General features: G+C 39.7%; 1 protein-coding gene across 6 annotated transcripts in view; it reads left to right on the forward strand.

The window, feature by feature from the left end:
• The window catches only part of tnrc18 (trinucleotide repeat containing 18), a 67,046-nt gene extending 54,733 nt beyond the window's left edge, over positions 1 to 12,313 (forward strand). For all 6 annotated transcript variants that reach the window (XM_051885410.1, XM_051885411.1, XM_051885414.1 and 3 more), the window contains exons 23-30: positions 2,252 to 2,327; positions 2,788 to 2,896; positions 3,433 to 3,549; positions 4,022 to 4,180; positions 4,508 to 5,802; positions 7,735 to 7,971; positions 8,110 to 8,184; positions 8,271 to 12,313. In XM_051885410.1, the coding sequence (XP_051741370.1) occupies positions 2,252 to 2,327; positions 2,788 to 2,896; positions 3,433 to 3,549; positions 4,022 to 4,180; positions 4,508 to 5,802; positions 7,735 to 7,971; positions 8,110 to 8,184; positions 8,271 to 8,477 (2,275 nt within the window). In that variant the 3' untranslated portion in view covers positions 8,478 to 12,313. The remainder of the gene's footprint in view (positions 1 to 2,251; positions 2,328 to 2,787; positions 2,897 to 3,432; positions 3,550 to 4,021; positions 4,181 to 4,507; positions 5,803 to 7,734; positions 7,972 to 8,109; positions 8,185 to 8,270) is intronic.
• Positions 12,314 to 24,626: the final 12,313 nt, after the last annotated feature.

Consider the following 24,626-nt stretch of genomic DNA (forward strand, 5'->3'; position numbering starts at 1 on the left):
TTATTCCTTTTTTCCATTTGCATCAGAGCTCATTTTGGCTCTCGCATGTGATGTCAAGAAACTGTTTGACTTATCTTGCATATCCCCACGGCTCTGACTTCTTGACAGTTAAGACAATAAAACCGCCGCAAAAGGCTAAATTTATCGGGCAAGGATTTTTTGAATTTATATTTTAAAGGGTAAGCCCCTCCAAATTTTGTCCCTGAGGTTGTACATGAATAAGGAGGGGAGGGTGGATGGAGAGAAATCCAAGCTCCTTTTGCGCATTGTGAATTAAAGGCCAGTTCAGAGCTCAGTGTGTTTCTCAAAAGAGCTATCTTCATGCTCTTGGGCTGCTCATTCTTTTGGTTTAGACTCTCTATATCTGCCCTCTGCAGCCTACTACTACAGTATATAATTTTAGACAAAACCATTATGCACTGGGTATAGACAGCTTCTGTCCAGAGTTGACAAAATTGACCCCATTTACTTTATTATTACACGTTTCTAGTGAATGATTCATGTGTATGTTATACCAAAGAATAAAAACAATGGTCTTCTTAATCTTTCATCACATTGTAATAACTTGCTCGACTTTCACTTCTTGCAGACATCAGCTAGGGATGTTGTTGTGGTTAATGCAGTCTTTTTAAAATATTGTTGATATTTAATGTCCGCATTAAATTTCATGTTTAATTTTTTTACATTTGTCCAGTGAAAAAACAAACTTCTCTCTGGTTACTCCAATTATTTAGTTTGCTTAAACATAGGGAAGCCAAAACAGCTATTTTCGGTTTCATGTTGAATTGGTATTGAAAGGGCTGAAATCAGTGACCAAAACAGACGTTTAATCCGCGCTTCTCTAATGGCACGTTTTGACTGTTTTCAGCGTCTGTTTCATGCACATGTGGATAAGCTACAACAGTTAAACATGTCAGCTGTGGGCAATAGCGCTGGATTGCCATTATTAATTTTTAGATTTTAATCTGTAATATGGTTTTTTAAATCTAAAATCTTTTAGTCTGTGCTGTTTTCTGTTGATGCGGAGCTTGAACAAAAATGTTCAAGCTCCGGCCATCCAATAATCACAAAAAGCTTGGTGCTTTCTTACTTTTAAGGCTGTACTGTACTGTACTGTACTTTTAAGGCTTTGTTACTGTAGGCTATACAATGTCCATTAGCTCATTAGTTAGCTAGAAAAAAAACATTTTTTTGCTAAATATATTCACTGTACATATTCATTATATTTTTACTTAACCTGTTAGTAATGTCTTGATTATATAATGTATGTTTGAATAAATCTGTCATGAAAACAAGTTAATACAGTTTATTGTCCTTTAAGTATTTATATTTCAGCAACAAACTGGAGTAGAAACAATTTTTGGAGTAGAAACAAAGTTTTTAAAAGTTGATATAAAAACTGCCTTTTGTGCAATTTAAATTATTGTACAACTCAGTTTTGGCTATTCTGATGTTGATTGATTAATTGATTATTTATTTATTTATTTTTGGATTCAGCCCAGAATTTTCATTTAGGTGCATCCCTACTAAAGCTAAATTACTGTGGTGTGGTTTCACAGACAGGGATTAGACTAAACCAGGATTAGGCCTTAGTTCAATTAGGACATTTAAGTAGCTTTTATAAACGTGCCTTAGAAAAAACATTACTGGTGTGCATCTTGAGACAAAACAATGTCTCTGACATATTTTAAGATATGTCAGTGTAAGTTGCTTTCAGTTAAAACGGTTCAAACATGCATTTTAGTCTGGGACTATCTTAAGCCTTGTCTGTGAAACCGGGGGTACAATTTCAAATTTAGATCTGCCTAAATCCAATTAACAACCGATGGATAGAACCAAGTCCCCACCCTACATTTTTTTCCTTATTTCATTATTGTTGCACTCAGATGTACGTCACAATGTGGAAGAAAAGACTTACATTTAATGCTGTAATTTAATGCCAGATAACATTTAATATACAAATAATAATGGCTGTGTTTCAGGAAAGGAGTAGTCCCGCCAAAACCATCTGAAAACTTTTTTTTTTTTTTTTGTTATGGAGCGATCACTTTTCACCATCCAATCATTTCCTGATGGATAAAATTAAGTCCTGTCCTACTTTTTTTTTCTTTTTTCTATTGAATATCCTGATTAATAACTCACAATATGCAAGTAAAATGGGTTGCAAATTTCATATTGATGTTAATATTATCCTGACATCAGGATGCGCAGTCCCTGGATTTTTATTTTGCGCTCATGTCCTGTCTTACAGATACAGCGTGGTGGTGGAGGGCGAGAGGGGGAACAGACCACATATCTACTGCCTGGAGCAGCTGCTACAGGAGGCGGTCAGTACGCCACACTGCCCTACACCTTTCGTTGACCCACATACACGTTACGGCTCACCACAACGGGCCTGTGTGTTTTACTCCAGGCACACTCCTCAGTTTCCTCTCTCTGCTAACAGGCCCGGGGCACGCTGTAATATAGAAGCTGTTTAGCACCTTCCCCTGCTATTAAGCTAAGGGCATGTTTTGCTCCAGTACCTCTGTCTGTTGGTTTAGGCACACGCTCTCGCGGCTACCGCCTTTCCTTCCTAATGTACCGTTGGAAGCGGACCACCGCCAAGAGCAACCTTAGCCATTACTGCCTCTCTAAGATGGATTATATACACAAAATATACATTTCCTAGCCAGAAAATGATCCATTAGTTATTCATGCTAGAAGATAGATGACCGCGAAGTGTCTGAATGCACACAGGTGTTGATTTAATAATCCTCTCTGATCCACACTTCCTTTGTTTTACAGATTATTGATGTGAAACCCCCCTCTGTCAGATACCTTCCCCAGGGGACCCGGATCGCAGCCTACTGGAGCCAGCAGTACCGTTGTCTCTACCCTGGCACGGTCGTCAGAGGTACAGCTTTCCTTTTACGCTTAATTGAGCTCCTTTCACTGGCTATTACAGACTATTAACTTGCGCGTTTTACTGCATCTACGTCTCTGGAATGGAAAAATATCCACAAATGTCCAATGTCCTCCACACAGAGGCGCAGTAAGAGAACCTTTCAGGGTTGTTTCATTTCCTTTAATCTAAATCTTTTAGCCAAGCCCATAAGCACTGCCAGATAAACCGAGCCGGGGAATGAAGGATGGTGTGGTTAGCTACATGCAGAGCTCTGCTCTATTATTATTTATTTTCCCTCCTGCTGAGGAAGGAGGGAGCTGGAGGCTTGTCAAGAAACTCTTAAAGGGAGGTCGCTGCTACTGGCGCTGTCAACCAATGAGAATGAAAAGGCCCTGTATGAATCCCTGCAGCCGCTGCTGCACCGCTGAGAAATATGCGGTCGCTCTTTTCGCACAGCAGTATTTGCTGTTTCACTCAGTGGAAATGTAAATTGAGGTGATGCGTGTTCTTTTGCGTCAGTCGTCAACCCTGTTATGTGTCCACAGGGACTCCAGACATGGAAGACACGGACGATTTGATTACAGTGGAGTTTGACGATGGAGACACTGGCCGAATCCCTCTCTCTCATATTAGACTGCTGCCGGCGGACTACAAGATTCAGTGTGAGTATTCAGTTAAGCAGGGAGTAAAAGCCGAGGCATGAAAGAGCGCATGAAACGTTACCTGAATGTCCAAGTTATGTAAACAGCCCATATGCACTCTGTTTGGTTTGGAGTCCATGCAGCCACTGATTTTTGTTTGGTTTTGCTCTTGAAGCTTGATGATGGATTCAGTAAAAGATGTTTTTCCACTAGTTGCCAGGGGGTTGCATATGATTGAGGGCGAGACTGAGATTTTTGAAGGTTTGTGTGTAGTATTTAAGAGCACTGGGCAAATATTGTGTGTTTAACTGCGAAAATGTTAGTGTTTGATCATTTTCGAAATATATGAAGCCAAAAAGCACATGGGAATGTTCCAATATTTTGGTTTTTTTTTTTTTTTTTTTTTTTTTTTTTTATATATTTGATCAATTGTCAAACAGAAATGTCCTAAAGTATATTATTAATATTTTCTACACTGAATTTATCTGAACAGGTGCGGAACCGTCGCCTGCCCTCCTCGTGGCCAGTACCAAAAGGCGAGGAAGGAAGTGCAGTAAGGATGTACCTGATGGCAAAGAGACACCACCCAAAAACACAGAGGAGTCTGCTCCAAAAAGCCGAGGCAGAGGAAGAAAACCTAAACCTAAGCCTGGTAATTTCCACTTCTTTTAAACCAAACTTTTACCGTCATTGACATTTTGGCTAGTATGGAAGAGACATATTTTTGTAAAAGCGGTTATTGCTTTGGTTCAGATTAAATATCAAGCAGTCAGAACTGGTGTTACTGAAAATGAGAAATGCAGTGATCTTACAAAAGTGGCCTGGATTGGTGGTTTCATAGATAGTAAATCACTTTCTTTTTCTTGGAAAGAGCTTACTGTCAGAACAGGAACAGCTTTTAGCCTCCCAGCATTTTTATAGAGGTAAGTGTGTTTTTGGTCTGGCATATTAAAACCTTCCCTCCTGTGCTGCTTTCCAGAGCCTGAAGTTGCTCCAAAGGAGCATGAAAAGCCTGACACACCAACCCTGACACAGGTCCCTGAGAGGCCCCTGTCCAGCCAGAAAAGCGGCCCACGGCCAGGTAGAAAAATTAAGCAAGTCGGCACAGCCAGCCCCTCCATCCCCGTATCTAATGAAAGCCAGAAGAAAACCACGGGAATCAAGCCCCCAGCCAAAGTGCATTCCCAGCCCCAGTCTGTCTACTCGCAGCCACTCTACGGAAAAGTTCTGTCTGTGGATCTCTATAATGAGCCCTCCACTTCTCTGGCCTCCTTTATATCCAACAATGAGACTCTGAGTCCCGCAGGGAAAGGAAAGCCGGTCAAACGCTTGCGAAAACCTGAAGAGGAGGCATCAGGGTTTGGTGTGAAAATGCAGCGCAAGCAACCTCAGACTGAGATCCTTATCAAGCTGGACCATGAGGGAGTCATGTCACCCAAAACCAAGAAGACCAAAGCCCTGATGATGATGGAGGGCCAGAACATCTCCAAGAGAGAGAATAAGTCTGTGATGGGTGTCAGCTACACTACGATATCCACTGCTGACAAAACACTGAAGGCTAAAAGCAAGGCAGTTGAGGCAGATCCACCTACTGCAAAGAACGTGTCCACCTACAGCGTTCGTAAGCTGGGGAGCGGAAGCGAAGGTCTGATCAAGGTAAGCAACTCTGGAGAGAAGGACAAGGAGGAACTGGAGTGTCCCAACTGCAGTAGCAGTAGCAGCAGCAGCTCGGAGTCAGATGGAGAGGAGGAGCAAGGGACCTCACAGGAAAAGAAACCCAAACAAGACTCAACCAGCTCCAATAGCTCTCGGGCATCAAGTCCCACCTCTTCCAGCTCATCCACAAGCAGTTCCTCATCCTCAGCTGGATCCCACTCCTCCTCCTCCTCCTCCTCATCATCCACCACCAGCGATGAAGAATCCTCCTGTAGCTCAGATGAAGAACCGGTCACTGGTTCCCAACCATCCCCTGCTGCAGAACATGCACCACCTCAAGAGGAGGAAGACGAGAAGGCCAAGGTGAAAACGGGGCCTGCTGCCAGCATCCATAAGCTCCAGAAGCAGCAAGCATCTGCTACTCAGCAGCAGAAGCCCCAGAGAGAGCAGAAGGTGAAGCAGGGTGTTGGTCGCCCCAAAAGACGAGAGGGAATCCACCTCCCAACAACTAAGGAGCTGGCAAAAAGACAGAGGCTTCCCTCCGTCGAGAACAGGCCCAAGATCTCCGCTTTCCTTCCTGCCAGACAGCTGTGGAAGTGGTTTGGAAAGCCTACTCAGGTGAGCCCATGGATTTTAGGATTGAGTCTTTCTGAAAGTCCCACCAGTGTCATTTCTACCACATATCAAATGTGTTTAATGGCATGGTATAAAGTTTAAAGTGTACTTTATTTTTGACAGAAACGTTTAGTGAATGTGTACAGCCAAATACATGCCCTTTCAAAGTATACTTAATTTGGTAGCGTTCACAAACACAGGTGCTCAACTCTAGAAAGTTTCTTACTTGTCCTGTGTCTGTACTATTCCTCTTCAGAAGTTATGACCAAGTTTGCTGTTGTTCCGTCTCCTGGTTTTTTTGTTTTGTTGTTTTTTTTTTTCCAACTGTGAAACAACAAGCCGGGCCAGCTAACTAGTTAATGAATTAATGCAAAAAATTAAGGCGCATATGGGAGCTCAGTGTACGGAGTATCCGCGGTTAGAAAAATCTGGATGCGTGTGTAGTGTATTGGTGAAATGCACGCTCTACGCATATCCTAGCATATGCATAAAAACCAAAGTATAATTTGGGCGTGACGGAAATGACGGTGGTGGAAATGACATTGTATTTTTGGAATAAAATGGTTGATGAAAGGTTAATTTTAAAGCTAGCATTTTATGTATACTAAATACACAAATATTTCCACACTTTTTGCATAATTGGGCAAAATTTCAGCTTAAATGGACAGATACATATTGAAAATATAATGTTCTAGAAGTTATTTACCTTGATTTCTTTTTATTTTCTTCACATATCACATGCATCATATTTTACCTCAAACATGCTCCTCATTAGCCCCTTTCACCCAGCAATTACCAGAATGACTTTACCGGTAAATACACAAATATACTGTTCACACAAGCAATGGTGTTCTGGCTTTTTTCCGTTAAGAGACCATTCACACATCAGCACCAAAATACCGGTAAATTCGGTGTTGTCAGTCATCGGAAATGATCTTTAAATGCTGTGCCGTTGTCTTCATTCATCCGCATGAGGAGAAACACTTTAGTTTCACTATCTGTTCAATTTGACAACATTTTTTGACTTCTGAGTGACAGGCATAAGGGAATGATCAAACTGAATGCGTTTTTGCTCTTAAAAACACGAGACACGCATAATAGCATCCACCTGCAGAGACGCAGCGCTGATGATGAGCGGAAAAGAAGCAGGGTCACGAGCGCGACATGCTGAAAAAGCTGCGAGACGTGGTGCAACGGTCAAAGATGTCCATCTAGTTCATATTTACATAGAAAAAGTATTGAAAAGCAGTAGAGCTTGCTGTAAACAACACAGAGTAATCACATCATTTCCATAAGAACTTTATGATTGGCCCAAAGCAGACTTCTTACGTCAGCATGTTCTGACTTTGTATGTGATCATACAAAAAATCTTCATTCTTTGTTCACACACAGCATCATACCGGTTATTTACTGGTAATGTTACAACTTCCCTTACTTTGCCAGAACTGATTTACTGGTATTTTTGAAAAAGTCCTGTTCACACATGGTCTCTTACCGGTACTTTTCCGGTAATTTACCAATAAAGACTGTATGTGTGAAAGGGGTTATTGGACATCTATGTCTCATTGGTAAACAAGTAGACAAATTTTGGACTATTTTATTATTGGTGTAAATGTTTGTTGTTGTGGAAAATTAAAAAAAAAAAAAAAGATAATTTTCTCCCAAATATTAAAATGGTTACTGTTAATTTTACTCTATTTATATATTTGTCATATTTAAAAATTAAAAAGAAATATTATTTATTTTTTATTTTTTTTGGAAAATTGCCAATTTAAATGATGATGACCTGGTAAAACATTTCCAAGACGATTTTAATGTGACCTTAATATATTAAAAGGAAAATGTTGAAATCTGTTAGTTTTAATAAAAATCAACCCCTGGTACATAAAATTGCCCGAAGAAACATAATTTTACTTTCCCTTTAACTTCTGACAGAGGCGAGGAATGAAAGGGAAGGCAAAGAAGCTTTTCTACAAAGCCATAATGCGTGGGAAGGAAATGATCCGTATTGGAGACTGTGCCGTGTTCCTGTCTGCTGGACGACCCAACCTCCCATTTATTGGACACATCCAGAGCATGTGGGAGTCCTGGGGAAACAACATGGTGGTCCGTGTCAAATGGTTCTATCATCCTGAGGAAACCAACCCTGGAAAGAAACTTCATGACAGAAAGGTTACTTTCATCTCCCTTTGCTAAACAATAATAATGGTTTGTGGGCATGGTAATATGATGTTTGTACTGTACTTGGACTTGATCTGTCCCAGTCTTGCCTTTATCTGGGTTTGTAACTAATCAAATTTTGTTTGGCAGAACTGGGATCAAATGTCCGGCCAAAGACTTCCTGCTGTTCTGCAGGCTTCCAACCAGAGGAAAGACTTCATGGAGGTAAGCAAACCAATCAAGTAAATGGTTTGATCATCTTCCTCCGTGTGAAAACAGACTTGATAGATCGCTCTGCTTTCTCTTTTCAGCGGGCACTGTACCAGTCCTCTCACATTGATGAGAATGATGTCCAAACCATTTCTCATAAATGTCTGGTGGTCAGCCTTGAGCAATATGAGCAGATGATTAAAACTAAGAAGTACCAGGACAGTGAAGACCTCTACTACCTAGCCGGGACTTATGAACCCACCACTGGAATGATATTCAACACAGATGGGGTTCCAGTAATCTGCTGAGAATCAACAAGTGAGACTTGTGGAACAGAACCAATGAGATACAAGGGCTAGACAGATGTGTTGGCTTTAACCAAAGCCTGACTAATCAAACGAGTATGGAAAAGTCCTGACAAAGACACAAGCATCAGCTGAGATCAGAGACTACTTCAACAGATGTCATGTTTGCACATAATTTCAAACACGTAAAGTCGATGGTGTCGGTATCGTAAAATTGCATTAGTAGAGATTCAATTGTTTGGCCTGTTATTGGAGCAACTTGTTTTGACCCAGTAAAGTGATTGCAGTGGACAAATGATGTTCAGGAATCTCCAGCTGAAGAGTAAAACGTGTCAAAGAAAGTGAAAGCACGTCAAAAATGTCTCGAAGGTCAACTGCATCTGCGCCGCTGAGCCTCGTTTGCCTCAGCCATCACCGGTGCAGCTGGAATGGAGGTGACACCAATTCTGCAGGACTCGTTCTCCGGGTGAGAAGGCCTGCTTGGAACCTGCTTCCTTGGCCGTGGGACCAGCAACGGAAGGAGTAATTAAAGCTGACAGGCCATGTCACACTTCTGCCCAGAGAGCCGTTCCCACCACACGCTCCGCTGTCCAGTTACTACTGGTTGAACCCTGCCAGGTCTTCAAGGGCTGGCTAATGAACTCAAACGGGTAAAATGAAACCAGACGTAAAGCTGCGGCCCATGTGAGAAGCACTTAAAAGAAAGGACTGAACTGTGGTCTGTGAGCCTGCAAGGACTGTTTATTAATAGGAAAGTGTGAGTCACTTTTCCACCGAGAAGCCCAGAAGATCTATCAGAATATTTATATACGATCCTCATCCCTCAGCCGCGGCGACAAAGGTTTCTTTTTACGAGTGAAGAGGATGGAAACAGATGCAGATGACATCCGTTTGTAAATACATGCATACGAGCTATATATGATATGGACAAATACATTTTATTTTCGTGTACCATAGATTTATGTGACAGTAATTTTTTTAAAGCAGCAAAAGATGAAAAAAAAAAAAAAAAGCTTTAATAAACTGTGAATAAAGTTTAAAACGTTAACAACTATCAGGAACTAGTTTTAGAGTACAGATCTTGTAAGTCGTTACTGGAATCTCAGATGCCCACTACATTGACAACGTAATGTAATCTTGATATCAAAACTACTATTACAGGACAAATGGTTTGTAGGATTTGTCAGGGTTCGAGCCAGTTGTCCCATAATGCAGTTTTACAACGAAAAGCACTTAAATTCTGCCCTTGGTCTTACACAGGACAGACTTCCCTTGACAATCCCCTGTTCAGGTGGACGTGAAGCAAAACCGTTTTAGTTCTCTCATTGCTTCTCAGGGTCAGTGAGAGATGGAGAGTTTAAAAGCACCATATAATCAGGCTACGCTTGCTTATCATGTCCGTTTTACTCGACTGTCCCTTTTTTCTAGAATTATCCCCCACAGAAAGCAATTACATCTCACGCATGAAAGCACTTTCTTCGAATAAACAAATAGCAGCGGTGCAGGTGACGTTATCTGTTAGCGCTGAAAGTTAAAAGCTGAGTTGTTTTTTGCCTTTCTCACGTCTGCGTTTTTCTCCATGTCGACTTTTTACTCTCCGTTATTCCAAGCCATTTTCTGGTTCGTTCTTAATAGCCTTAACCTTGGTCCCTAAAAGCTGCCGTGTACCGGCAGAATCAAAGTCTGAATGTTGTCTTTGAAAATAGGTCGTACTGATTGATATTGTGCTCGGGAGAAAGTGCCATCAGTCATCAGAGGCTGTTAGGACCAGGCTATGTATTCGCTGCTTCTCTAATCAAGACCAGTGAAATGTATTTGATTTATGGCATCCTTACATGGATGAAGAGTCTAGCAAACACCTTATTTGCTTAATTGTAATTATGGTTATTATTTGTGCCTCGTTTTTATAGTTCAAAGGGGGTATGAATGTTTTAAGATTGGACACGTGTTAGGCCACGTGTTGTTTGATGCTAAAAGGAAACCATTTTCTCATGTCTGTGTATAACTTTTTTTAAGTAATGAAAGAAAAACAATTAGATGATCTGTACTAATCTTTTTTTAAACAATTATGGTTACCAAGATATATAGAAAACATGAGGTTAGAGGCTACATTTGTTTTGTTTTTTTTGTTTTTTCTGCAGTTGCCTAGCCAAATTTTTTTTTTTAAGCTCTGTAATTCTTTCTACCTCCCACATTGGTTCAACGTTTCATGTTTTTGTTTCATATTTTCTCTTGGTGGTATTATTACACGTACTGCACGTGGGCTTTTAAACCATTGCCTGTTTTTAATTCTTTTGCAATGATGAATATACTCTGTGAATGATGCTGATTTGATACTTATTGATTCTTTCTGTCATTTTGTTTTGTTTTGTTTTTTTTTCCCCCATTTTTTGAGGGAGGATAGTGAGATCAAGAAGGGTATGGACACTAGAGCCTTTCAGTCTTTGTGATTGGAAAATATTTGGCCTAATCAGTATTTCGGAAATTTCTTTATATTATAGAAATGTTGACACTATTACGTATAGTTGAACGGTCTGAAATGTCTGAAATATATATATTTTTCATGTACGTTTCATATTGCATTGCCCAGTCTCTCTTAAAGAGATATTATCTTGTTGATATTCAATAGGTTGTATTTCTTAACATGTTTTATCATTGTATGTGTGTTGTCTTGAGGCTTAAAACGATATTCAGCCTAATCCGGTTTGGACTGTTTTTCTAAGTCACCTAATTTGGTTGAGGATTTTACACATACCCAAAGCTAATTCAAATGCCAAATGATCTTCAAATGCACAGTGAATCTGAAGCAACATTAAGCAAGCTCTTTTTGATTTGACGCAGTCTTTTGTGTCAAATATTTTTGCCTGTTTGAGAGTTGTACATTTTAAGTGCCCCTCAAAACAAAAGTTTACTCAGAGCTTGAGTCAAGCTGTAAAGCACTTTTTAGAGTATTTTTGCCTGCATGTTTTAGAAACCTCATATATGCTTCTAGGAATAATATTAGAGCAATCAACAAAAGTATATTTTGCTTATTGTGACGTAGTGTAACGTGAATGGAGGTCGGAGTCCATTCCTTCCCCTCGGGTCACTGTATGAGACAGTGGCCTCTGCTGGCAGCAGTCATGTGGGATGAATCGCTCACGTCCTCTGCTACTCGTCCAGGGTCCGTTTGAGTGTATCTTATGATGTATAAGGTTTAACTGGCTTACTAGAAAACAGTGTATAGCCGAGTAGAAGTGTAATAGAGTCCGCTGTTTGCATGATTCTGTTCAACCCTTTTCGTTTTTTTCTTTCTTTATGACATTCCCCCTCTCTGAACAATCGTCCTCCATGCTTAATGTGCAATACTGCTGAATTTGGATTCTGTGAGGTAGCTGCTAGTGAGGGAAGGAACGTGTTCATGAATGTGGGAGACGAGAGAGAGAAAGTTAGTGTGGACTGGAGGCTGGTCCTTCACTGGTCTTCATCTGCTGTTCCTTCAGCATTGGTATGGTCCTGTTACAAAAAATAATAATAATAAAATTTTAAAAAGCTATAGTTTTGAAATTATTATTTGAAATTTTAAAGCATCAAGGTTTTGTAAATGATCCTTTATGAGAGGGGGAGATGAGTATGGATATACTTTGTACACACATTTAATCTTGTAAAAAACAAAATTACAAAATAAATTTTTTAAAAACTGAAACCTATATTAAAGATTGCTGTTGACTTGTGTGTGTAAACTTAATGGGATAGTTTTTTTGTTTTTTTTTACAGACGCAACCAGCATTATCAGTGTTTTTCAATTCTTTTAGTATTGCAGTATTTTCTAGTTCATCAATAAATGTCATGAAATGGAATTGTGTTTGTCTCTTTTTTTTTTTTTTTTTTTTTTAAATGTATTTTTCAGTAATTGAGTGTCTCTCTGAATTGCAAGTATAATCTGTGTTGTATTTGAATCTGTATTAGTTCAGATGAACAAATCAGCAGATCCCAAACCTTTTAGGAGAACTTTTATTATGACCTTACAAGCTTTTTACAGCTCTTGTCATTTGCTGTACAAGTGCTTCTTTAAGATGTCTGTGAGAACTGAGCAGTATGACCATATGACCACCATTATACTGAAGTTTCGGTCATGTGACCATATGAATGCTGTAAACGGGATTCATCTCACAACGTGGCTGAATTGCATATTGATGTCCACACTGAGGAAAATGAATGTTGTCCTCTATGAAAATATTGTGGCGCTCTATTGAATGAGTGTTATTTGTGTTATGGTAGTCCTTGAGCCATTTAACTAGCAATGGAATGTTTTCCCCACTTCCTTTAAAAATAAATCCCATTTCTGAAAGAGCGTTTTTCAGCATGCGTTATGATTCATTGCGCACACTGCGCTGTTCACAGTGGCGCAATAGATTCAAAAGGTCACTAGGGTGTTTTGTTAGGCAGGAGGTGGTTTCTGAGTCTCCCTCGTGAGCAATCACATTCATCAGGATACCATTTTAGAGCTTCCTGGAACAATTTACAATTTATAGCGGCTGTTGTTATAGCATTGAACTGAAGCTGAGCTCACTTTGCACATATCTTTAGTGAATTCTCCACTCGCCAACAAAAATGGAAAAAAAAAAAATGGTTTCATGAGCAATTAAAGGGAATCATATTTGCTTTGTTGACCATTCATAAATTAGTTCTTCAACTGGAAAGGAGTCATCCTCCCAGCCAAAATGGCAAAACATGTTTGCGTATAAATGCTGAGGTTTGGTCTACCATGGTGAAATGGAGCTAAAGTGGAATACAGGGAACTCCTATTATAAGTGGGCTGGTAGACTCTGACTTTGCTGTTTAAAATCATCAGAGCTGCTGTTCCACCATCCTAGTCTAAATAAGAGATTTCATTTTAAGTGCTGGCGAAATGGGAAAGAATGCTTGCATTGTGTTTCACAAATCATGTTGAATTTAAAGCCCTTGGCTTATTTCTTATCCATCAAAAGCACAACTTCTCAATTTCCATTAACACAGCAGATGAGATTTGAAAATGCATGTCTTTGATTTTGCTTGTAGTGGCATAAAATTAGCATAATGCAATCTAATGGAAGTGCTCCTTAAATTTTATTACTGACAAAATGCATCTTGCTTATTGAGACACACATCATGAATTCTCATTCTTTTTTAATGCTCAAAATAAGCAAAAAGAATGTTTATGATTAAAACACGACTGCAAAAGAGGATTACCTGAAATATTTTACCTTTAAAGGGATAGTTCATATATATCTTATACTCACCTTCCTGTAATTTCAAACTTTTGCACATTTTTTCAAAAATATCTTTCAAAGGGGTCATATAATGCCACTTTTACAAGATGTAAAATAAGTCTCTGATGTCCCCAGAGTGTGTATGTGAAGTTTTAGCTCAAAATACCCCACAGATCATTTTTTATAACATGTTAAATTTGTCACTTTTTGAGGGTGAGCAAAAACGCTCAGTTTTTGTGTGTGTCCCTTTAAATGCAAATGAGCTGCTGCTCTCAAGAAGAGAGCGGAGTTTCAAGAGCTCGTGTTAGCAGCTCCGAAAATGTCAGAAACTGTTCAGCCTTTTATGTTCAAACCGGAGTCGGACAATGATGGAGAGACTCAAGAAGAAGTGACAACATGTAGAATGCAACAGGACGTTTCTGAACGGTTAGTTGATGAATTTATGTAGCTGATGTGGAGTTAACTATCTTAAAGTCATTGATTAGCATATTCTGTCATGATAATCTATAAATCGCTTGTGTGGGAACTGTTGTAAGATCCTACAGATCCAGAGAATATATTCTGCATGAAGACAGAACAGGTATAGTTTAGTTTAATTACGGTTATAACTTACGTTGTCAACTTGCTTTTATGACATGCTATTGCATTTGTGTTACCTTCTGTATTGCAATAACATGGCCTCACCCCATTTGTTGCGTGTTCCCAGGGGCAGGGTTTATGTAAATTTTAGGGTTAGTGATGTCACTAACACGGGAAGAAGCTCATTGTAGTCCCTACCAGCCGTTTGTTGTAGTTCTTAAACAGAGAATTCTTTAAAAGAAAATATCTCCCTTTGCATTGAACTTTGAGCGTTGTAACTTTGCAGATGTTGTTTATGCTCTAACAGCAACACTAACTAAAGTTAAAAAAGTTAAATCATAATCAACCACCTCTTTAAGTACATCTTTTGGCCATACATTGAAAGTTAGTTGGGTTTATTGGCTTCCATTGTATTGACAAAAACAGTTAAAACAGTCTTCAATTTATATTTTATGTTATGCATTAGACAGATGTAATACAGGTTTGGAATAACATGAAGTGTGAGTAAAGGATGAATGAATTTTCATTTCGCACCCAACTATCCTTTAAATACCCAGATTTGGGTTCGCTGTATTTCAGCATGGTTTCATGATCCTTTCATGGATCACTTTCATAAACATAAAGGGAAACAAATCCCTCCATATCTCCAGTGTAAAGTCATTCACAACCATAGTGTGGTGCTGTGATCCATTCAAGCTAAAGATATGTTTGAACCTGCTGCTTTGATGTCGTCAACTCAACAGAATCACTTAAGTAGAGGCATCACATGTTTAGTGACCTCTGCTTCTCTTTGAGCACACAATAACTTGCAAAAAAGAGCAGCACTTGTGATGTGTAGTAACGATCTTTGTGTCTTTTGTGTGGGTGCTGAATCCAGTCCTATGAGAAATTACAGACTAATGACTTTCCCTACACTCTTCAGCTTGTGCTTTTAGCATGAGAGAATTCACATGTGACTAAAGAATATTCAAAGGTGCATCACCTCTGAATTATCATGGAGTTTCATTTAAATGAATGAGAGAACAGGAGCTCTGGGGCAAATGCAGCTACGGCTCAATAATGTGCCCTGAGTAATTGGTGACTCCCGCCGTGTGTGAAAATGACAACAGTCAAAGAGATGCGATTGCTCAAAGGGAGCACACATTTATACTCTATGGCTACACGTATTATTATGATGCAAAAAAAAAAAGCCATTGTGAGTATTTTTAAGAGCAGTGCTGCGGCCTTGCGGGAGTCAACTGACGCTGTCAAAGCTCATAAAAGCAATTAAACCCTCCAATAAACCCACCAAAGGCCACCTTCCTCTCTCTCGACAAGCTATGATCCTCTGTCAGAAGGGGCCACAGCGCAACGCAAAGAATCATTATGCTAATAAGACCAAAAAAGCAGAAAGCAGCCATGCAATATTCATACCCTCCATCATGATAAACTATTCAGGAGTCATTTAGCTGGAATGCTCATTTAACGAACTGAGGCGTGGAACAATTAAAGCGCGCCGAACGATGGAAGCGTACTGTGATGGAGAGGACGTCGGCAGCTCAATCTCTCACTAGGGATGCCATTTGAAGTTCTACACACTAATGGTTGACTTTTCCTTTTACACTTCCCCTCAATATCCAGGGTCCATTTTGTGTCTTACATCACCAAGGCCACCATAAAATGGCTTCCGAATAGAAGTGTGGCTGCTTTTCACTGTTCCCTTTCACTGCTTCGACTGGAGATATGATTGAGTATTCGTTTTAGGACTGCATTAAACATTAAGGTCCTCGGAGCAAGGGTCGTCCATATTGCGGGAGCATTTTACCATTTATGACCCATTAAAATGATTGCAGTATAAAAACAAACATTTACCCGCAGTCTCAGTCCATCAGTTTAAAAGGGGAAGTGGAATAATTCAGAAGTGATTGCTGGGTAGAAAATGGCTTCATTTCAGCGAAACAGTGCTTTGACCCTCTGGGGTCTGTGGATGGAAAGGAGTCTCAGTCCAGAGCCTCTGCCTTCCTTCATTACAGCTTGTGCTGACAGCAAACAAGCCGACCGGCATCGCTCGGGGTCACAAGGCCTTTGTCACAGCTCTGAGGCCCAGGACCCGGTCCTGTCATAGCCCATATCACTCTCCCCACCAAATTGCTTCCCGCTCAACAGGAGCAGGATTTATGGCAGTATGAAGCGAAAAGATGCATGTCTGACCACACTCTCGGCTAAACAAATCGCTTTAGGGAGGGCCACATTCATATTGTAATCTCCGGGGCATAGCAATCACTGCTTCAGCATTAAGACAAAATGAGAGAACAACACTCAGCACCGATGCGTGTGTGTGCACCTGTTAGAAATAAACCAAGAAAATGTGTGCAATGGACCTCAGCTACTCACAGGAGAGCCATTTGCCTTGTTGTTCCAATATCCTGCTGTGTGGATACATTAGTGGCCGACTCCCTATTCTGACTGTCACCGAATCTCCGGGCTCCCATTCTGGGGAGAGAGAGACACCCAGAGCCATAGTAATATCACACTGTCATTTTGCTTGAAATGGTTATCATTTACAGGCAAAAGATGGTATTTTTTTTGTAACAGAAAGCAATAAATGACCAGTTGTATTTTGTTTTTGCACATTACAAGCTGTCTTGTAAGGGCCTGGCTGAAATTGCATGTGTTTTTAAAGTAAAATTACATGGGGAAATTGCATGATGGAAGTGAATCATAGTATCTGTGGGTTATTCAGCCCTCAGAGTACTGAACTTATTACCAGACTTCATAATGAAATCTGCAGTCAAGCGCTTCCAATTTGTTTCGCAGTACTTCATCGGAGAGGGGCGTTTGCTTAGCTGCGCTGACGTGCGGAGATGTATTTACTCTGATGGTGCCTTTGAGTGCGCGTTGGCTATCTAGTGGCGGCATATGCTCCATGGCAATTTAAAGGCGAATGTAAAATGCAGTTCACAAGCATTCCCTCTTGGTTTCTATTGGCCGATCTGTTGCTGAGTTGCATATTGTATGATGAACTTTGCATGCGACTCAAGTCAATGATTTCACAGCATTCAACCTAGTTGCACATGCTTTGCTATTGATTGCAACAACATCAGCCATGCTGGTAATAAACTGCAGGGCAGGTGTGCCGAAGTTGACTTGTGGAGGAGAAAAGCCACGCTCCAGCTCAGCGTTTTCTTTCAGGGTGACTGTGCGTTAGTGAGAACCAGACAACCGGAAATCAACGTGAGCAAAAGGCGGTTTAGAGGAGAGGGGGTGATTGCAGTGGTTGGATCAAGAGCCATTATGTTCGACAAAATGGGACCTTCAAACCCTGCAGAGCACTTTTCCCAAAGATTGCCAAAGTGCGCGGTCTAAGGGGAGGCTGGGTGGGAAAAAGCACAGATCTATCACTGGGAGGGTTGCTTTTTCTGCTGCCTTCCTATCAAGTCAACGGTTACAAATTACTGCCGATCTATTCAGGAATTAGCAGTTGGGTCTGGTGAGGGGCTGATAGACAGAGGTGTTAATAAAGGCTGCTCACCTCCTCTAGCTGTGATGATTGTGGTGAAGAATAATCAGCGATAGGCCACCTACACGTTCCTTTGCCAGCAGAGCGAATTTAGCGGCCACAGGATCCACAAGCACGCCGCACACACCTGGGATGAATGTCGTTTGAAGAGGGCCATTTAACAGTAATTCTGGCTCTGTGTTGCAGAGAATGGTTTGACATTGGTGGGGGTGATGTCTGTGACGCCCCTTCGGTTTGCTGTTGAGGAGGAGAAAATCATCTGGAGGAGAATTTTCGCCCTCAATAGACTCCACAAACCATGCAATCAAGGGCTGGTTTCTCAAGGCATCCGTCAAAGCTTGGCCTGGAATTAAGTGTTTTTACACAGGAAATCGCTTCAAATGAAGTTATCTCCAATCAGTCCAGTGAACATTTTGGCGTATTTACTGTCGCTGTTTTAAACGGTGGGACGTAATGAAGCTCAGCTAAATTGCCAGTATACATTGGCTGTTGTCCTGAAGAATAACTCACAAAAGCTAGTCTAGGATGCTATTACATTCTGTCTTAAAGCAATGCCAGGTTTCTTTTATGATCCATGGGATTGTGGGTTCAATCTGGTGATGATTATTTGGTAAACCTTATTCTGCAAAACTCACAGTTAAAATTTAATCAATATTTCGAGTTTCTTGCAAACAAGATTAGGATTAATGTGACCCACTCCATTATTTTAAGTCATTTTGACCCAGGAACTTATTTAAGTAGTGTCTTTCAATAAAAAAATAAAAATAAAAAAAACTTGAAAATGGCCACTAAAATGGCCACTAATCCCCCCCTCCCTGCTCTTCCCAATTTTTTGGCGCACAAAAAATATTCTCGTCACTTCATAACATTAAGGTTGAACCACTGTAGTCACATGAACTGTTTTAAATATGTCTTCAGTAGCTTTCTGGACACTGAAAGTGTTAATTATCTTGATGTCAATGCAGGCCTCACTGAGCCATCGGATTTTATCAAAAATATCTTAATTTGTGTTCTGAAGATGAACGAAGGTTTTACAGGTGTAGAACATGAGGGTGAGTAATTAATGACAGAATTTACATTTTTGGGTGAATAACCCTTTAAATACATTAAACAGACATCAATAAAAGGTGAAGTAAAAATAGAGAGCATTTATAATATATATTGCATATATTCAACATTATATTTACCATTCTAGCAGTTTATTACTTGAATTTCATAATAAACTTGACATAATTTGAAAGCTGGGGCTTTGTTTCATAAAAACAATATGAAACTCAAAAGAATCAATTCAATGTTTCTTCTTATTTTTCTTCCCCCACAAGTGGCCAATTGTGATTTATACATACACATATATATATATTCCTCTCTGTGTTGTTATGATTATGGTATTTATGGATTGATTGACTAGGACTTCTTTGTGTTTAGCTTATTATGTATGCTTAGCTTAGAACAAAATTCAATTTATCTCACTCCACAGCTTAACGGTCCGAATGGGGAATGATGAAAACCGTTTCCATCTTTTTCCATCGTTTTTTTTCTTTCTTTCTCTCATTTCCATTATGTGCCTTTTCAAATGTTTTGATTCTGCGAGACATTTTCTTTTTACTACTTCATAATAAAGAAGCAGATAGAAGACTGCTGTGTTCTCAAATTGCTCACTATCTGGTTATTAATCTGACAAAAGCATCTCCACCAAGATCAACTGAAAGTACTTGCAGCGCAGCTCCTTTGCCAGTAATAACAAAGCACGCTTTTTTAATATGCAGACCGAGAGTGCGAGTGCATAAGCAGTTTGCACTCAGGAAAGTGTTAGGATGGTTTTGAATAATCAAATCTTGACTAATGCTTTTTTTGTGTGTAAAAGAGCGCATGTGAAGTGAATGCTCTGAAACTACACACTGAGGTTCTGAGCGCTCTCGCTGCATGCTAACATATGATGCATTCATCTGCTCAAAGAGAGGCAGAGGAGGCCATTGATCCGTGTTGCCTGGAGGGGTGAGGGTCTCCGTTCCTGCCAGATCCGTCGGGTCTGCCTCAAATATTCTAACAGGAGTCCCAGATGGAGCTCTCACATCCCACTGCCGCTGTGCCCCTAAAGAGAACAAACAGTGAAGAAGGAGCTGTCAACACCCAAACTGCCTGGAGGTTCTTCACCTTCTTGCATTAGATGGTCTAGGCCACTGTAAACACACCTGAAGCGCTGAGCTTTATCCTGTAAACTGTGTGTTGAAAGCAGAGTTCACTCACCGACAACTGACGCCAGGATGTGAAAAAGTAAACCTTGTTCCTCTTTTCCTTTCAGCTGCCCTGCGGTGCCAGGCCTGCCGAGAGAGTTGGGCGGAAACTGTCTTTCTGCTCCCTGCAGGCAGGTAGACGGCCACTGTGATGTTCAATCAAGCCTCGCATAGCTCTGCACTTTCTAACTTGAAAAGAATCTAATCTATCATAGTCACCATAGCCTTTTTAGTTTCGCACAGCATTCACAGGCACTGCACTGAATGTCTAACACCTCTACCTGTGGTACTAGCACTTTTTCTATACATGCGGTGGACTTCACAATCCACAATAACTGATTCAACTGATTCAACCCTGAGTAAATGAACAGAGACAGGCAGAGAGGCCAAGAGGTTCAGTGTTCCCTCTGAGCTCATTAGTTTCATTCTACACCCAATGTCCTTACAGACTGATTGATGACCTTCATCTGTAGATCACAGCATCTGGAGAGCAGCAGGATAGCTGAAATTGTGCTGCAGCACAGGGTCCATTAAGTGTGGAGTCCAGCTGCTCTCTATCCCGGGGTTTGGAGTGAGTGACCATGAGCGATGTGGATTTCTCACAGTGTCTGGAACATTTCTGAAAGCTTTCAACAGCTTGACGGGGAGAGTCACATAAACAAAGTGGCAGTCTATGATGAGGCATCCATTATCTCCAAAATGCATTTAAAGGAATAGCTTTTCCAAAAATGAAAGTTCTGTCATCGTTTACTTGCCCTCATGTCGCTCCAAACCCATATGACTTTCTTTCTTCTTTAGAAATTTCAAAGACTGTTGCTTCTATACGCTGCTGAATCTATCCTGCTGCTGCTGAATCTTTAGCACCATAATATCCTACTTACCTAAGTTGTACGGTGAATACGCAGTCTAAATTGGCAGTAATTCAATAAAACTTTATTTAATGACAAATAATGGTAAAAAAAACATTTTTATATTGAGTTGATGTAGCAGACTGCAGAAAACATTTAAGTGTTAGTTTGAATTTCTGTCATTAATTACTCACCCTCATGTCGTTCCACACCCGTAAGACCTTCGTTCAGCTTCAGAACACAAATTAAGATATTTTTGATTAAATCCGAGAGGTTTTTTTTTACCCCCAAGAGACAGCAATATAATCAACACTTTCAAGGTCCAGAAAGGTACTAAAGACATTGTTAAAACAGTCGACGTGATTGCAGTGGTTCAACCTTAATTTTATGAAGTGACGTTTGTGCACAAAAACACAACAAAAATAATGACTTTATTCAACAGTATCTTCTCTTCTGTGTCATTCTCATACGTTGTTTACGTTCAGCACTTCCAGGTTCTACGTCAGAACGGAGACTCATTATTGGCCGGCTACTGTGTCAGCATCACACGCATGCGTCGTGCTGCTCACATGATCAGCTTTGGCCAATACTGAGCCGGCATTCTGACGTAAACACAGAATCCTTCACTGTGCTTACTGCGGCAACTGCGTAAGGATAATGACAGGGAAGAGAAGAGATTGTTGACTAAAGTCTTTTTTTTTTTTTTTTTTTTGCGCACAAAAACTATTCTCGTCGCATCATAACATTAAGTTTGAACCACTGTAGTCACGTCGACTGTTTTAACAATGTCTTTAGTACCTTTCTGGACCTTGAAAGTGGTGGTTATATTGTCATATACCTCTTGGATTTCATCAAAAAATATCTTAATTTGTGTTCTGAAGATGAACGAAGGTCTTATGGGTGTAGAACGACATGAGGGTGAGTAATTAATGACAGAATTTTCATTTTTGGGTGAACTTCAACAGTGTAGTTCAATTTGCGAATTCCTATGAGCCGGTTCTTTTTAGTGAATTAAAAACATATGCCACGACCAATAGCTAAAGACATTATGAACCGTTCCTTTTAATGAAAAGTTTTTGAAGCACCTGCTGTAAATCAGTCTGGCGAAGCGGTTACTGAATCATCTGACTCAACTGCAAATAATCATTATTTTTCGTGATGTCCGTATCGAAATCAAGCAAGTTTTGTTTCAGTATAATGACTGACTGATTTTTTTTAATTAATGAAGGACTACTTCTATACATGCTGCTTAATTAATATTCTGCAGAAAAGAAAATAATTTAAGAGCTTAACTTTTAGCCTGATTCTCACCAGTTATTTTAGTATTGTTTATATACTATTATAGTTTTTATTAATATTTTGAATTAAAAGTTATGTTTATATTCTCAGTTTTCTCATTAATTTTAGTAGTTTTGGGCTTCTGTCATTTTATTATAATTTTAAAAAATATTAATATTTAGGTTTAATTTATTTTTATTTCAGTTTTAATTTTTTTTGTTTCCAGTTTCAACTCAAACTAAATTAAAAAAAAAAATGTTTCATTGGCAATTAACTGAAATAAGTTATAGATTTAATTTAATTTAATTTCAGCTTGATTTTAATTAACAAAAAGTTTTTAATAGTTTTAGTTACTGATAATAACCTTTTTTCTCACACAAAGCTATTGTATCGTATGGCTTCAAAAGAATATGTAACAGTGCACAAGTAATATGGCTCACTTTAATGGTTCTGTTGTGTCCTTTTAGTGCTTGTGCTTGAAAGCTTCAGTCCGTATTCATTAAAATTGCATTTAGAAGCAGCAGTGCAGTTCGACCGGTGTCACCAGTGGAGTGCTACGTTGTGATGCACTTGCCAAGGCCCATCTTGTGTCCCGACTGTGATGTGTTAGTTAGCTGTGATGCTGCCCACCTCAACAAACACACCATTATTTGTCTGATAGCTTCTGTTCTGTCATTTTGCCTGTAAATGTCACACAGCAAGGGAGTGACAAAAAGGCTGACCGCTAAGCAAAAGATAATTTAGCTTTTTTGGGGGGGGGTTGGGGCTGCCTGCCATTTCCTGAGAATTCAACCTTCCCACATCGTGCCTGCACTGTAAATGTCTTGCATGCTGCAGGGATGCCACCTCCAGCTGTGTGAGTGAAAACACAGGGGGGAGATGTATAGATTCAGGGATGGAGGGTGTTTTTTGACAGGTACATTCTAACCATGCACAGAGCGGGACTCTGCACCTGCTGTGCCATCTGGGCACTGTCTCACAAACCCCTATACAAACATTCAGTGATGGTACCGTGGCGGTTCTATATGATTGACATATTCATATACCATGCTATTAAAATTGTATATGTCAAAAATTAAATATGGCACATGGTGCTTTTTGGTAAAGGCATCACTGTGGAGTAAAGCTGACAACACATGCAAACTGAGCACAGGAGAGCTGCTGTTACTCACTTACGTGCACATTACAACAACTGACACAACGCTGTGTTTAAATGAAGACAGCAGGTCAATGGGCTGTGAAGAGATGAGTCAGAGGATTAGTGCCTGTAGAGAATCTTCCCACAAGAATATTCAGGTGTCATTATAACACAAATGTTATAATAAGATAGTCATTAGTGGGAAATACTCATTTTGTCTCAGGACATAATGATTACATGCCTTTGTGTATCACATCATGGTCCCAATGAAGCCACTTAAAGGGATAGTTGCCCCAAAAAATTTAAATTCTGTTATCATTTACTCACCCTCATGTTGTTCCAAACCTGTTTGGAAGCTGCTGTTTTCCATACAAATGAAATTGAATGTTGATCGAGTGTTGAGGTTCATGTCTTTTGAAGTCATACGCGTGTGAGGTTTAGAATAACATGAGTAAATGATGCCAGAATTTTTATTTAGGTCAACTATCCCTTTACAGCCATGGTTTTAGGTTATGATGTATGATGCAATATACATTTAGCTAATTGCTTTTATAACGTCAGCAACAACAACATCATGATTGAATATAATAATATAACATTTATAATAATCAAAATAAAGAGATTCATTGATTTAGCATATTAATACTACAGAGCCCTGCACATGACATGCAAGTAAAAAAGTATAATCGTGTGCACGATTTAATAATTCGTTCCCTCGATTTACTAAATCATGCGCACAATTTAGTAAATCGAGGGAACGAGTTAGTAAATTGTGCGCACGATTTAGCCTACTATTTTTTTTCTGCATGTCATGTCCGGGGCTCCGTATAATACAGAAGATGCACTTAAATATTAGCACTTTTAAAAGCATTTTTAAATGATATAGTAAAAAAGCTGTTAATTAGTTAATTGAAAATCATACTGTACCCCTTACTGTATTCAATAAAAATTATACTAGATTTAACAAGGACAATGCAACATAATATGTAAATACATGCAACATCACTGTAAATATTATGTTAAAGCTGCAGTCTGTAACTTTTTTTGGTTAAAAATTATTCAAAATAAATTTTTGAGTGAGTACATAACCAGCCAGTGTTCAAAACTATTACTTAACTACTTACTTGTTCAGATGACATTTTCCGGTGAAAATTCTTATTTTGGTCATACTTCCAAGACGTGGAATCTGTGATTCCGAAGTACAGTATCCACACCGGTGTGGTGACTGACAGCAAACATTAGATTCATCTGCACCGAGGAGTCCTGCCGATGCACAACCCAAGTAACGCTAATTCTGCAAATAACTGCAATTGCAGGTTTCAAACAGAGATGGCGACAAAGAGGC

Source organism: Ctenopharyngodon idella, chromosome 3 (assembly GCF_019924925.1).
Source record: "Ctenopharyngodon idella isolate HZGC_01 chromosome 3, HZGC01, whole genome shotgun sequence".
NCBI classification, from domain to species: domain Eukaryota; kingdom Metazoa; phylum Chordata; class Actinopteri; order Cypriniformes; family Xenocyprididae; genus Ctenopharyngodon; species Ctenopharyngodon idella.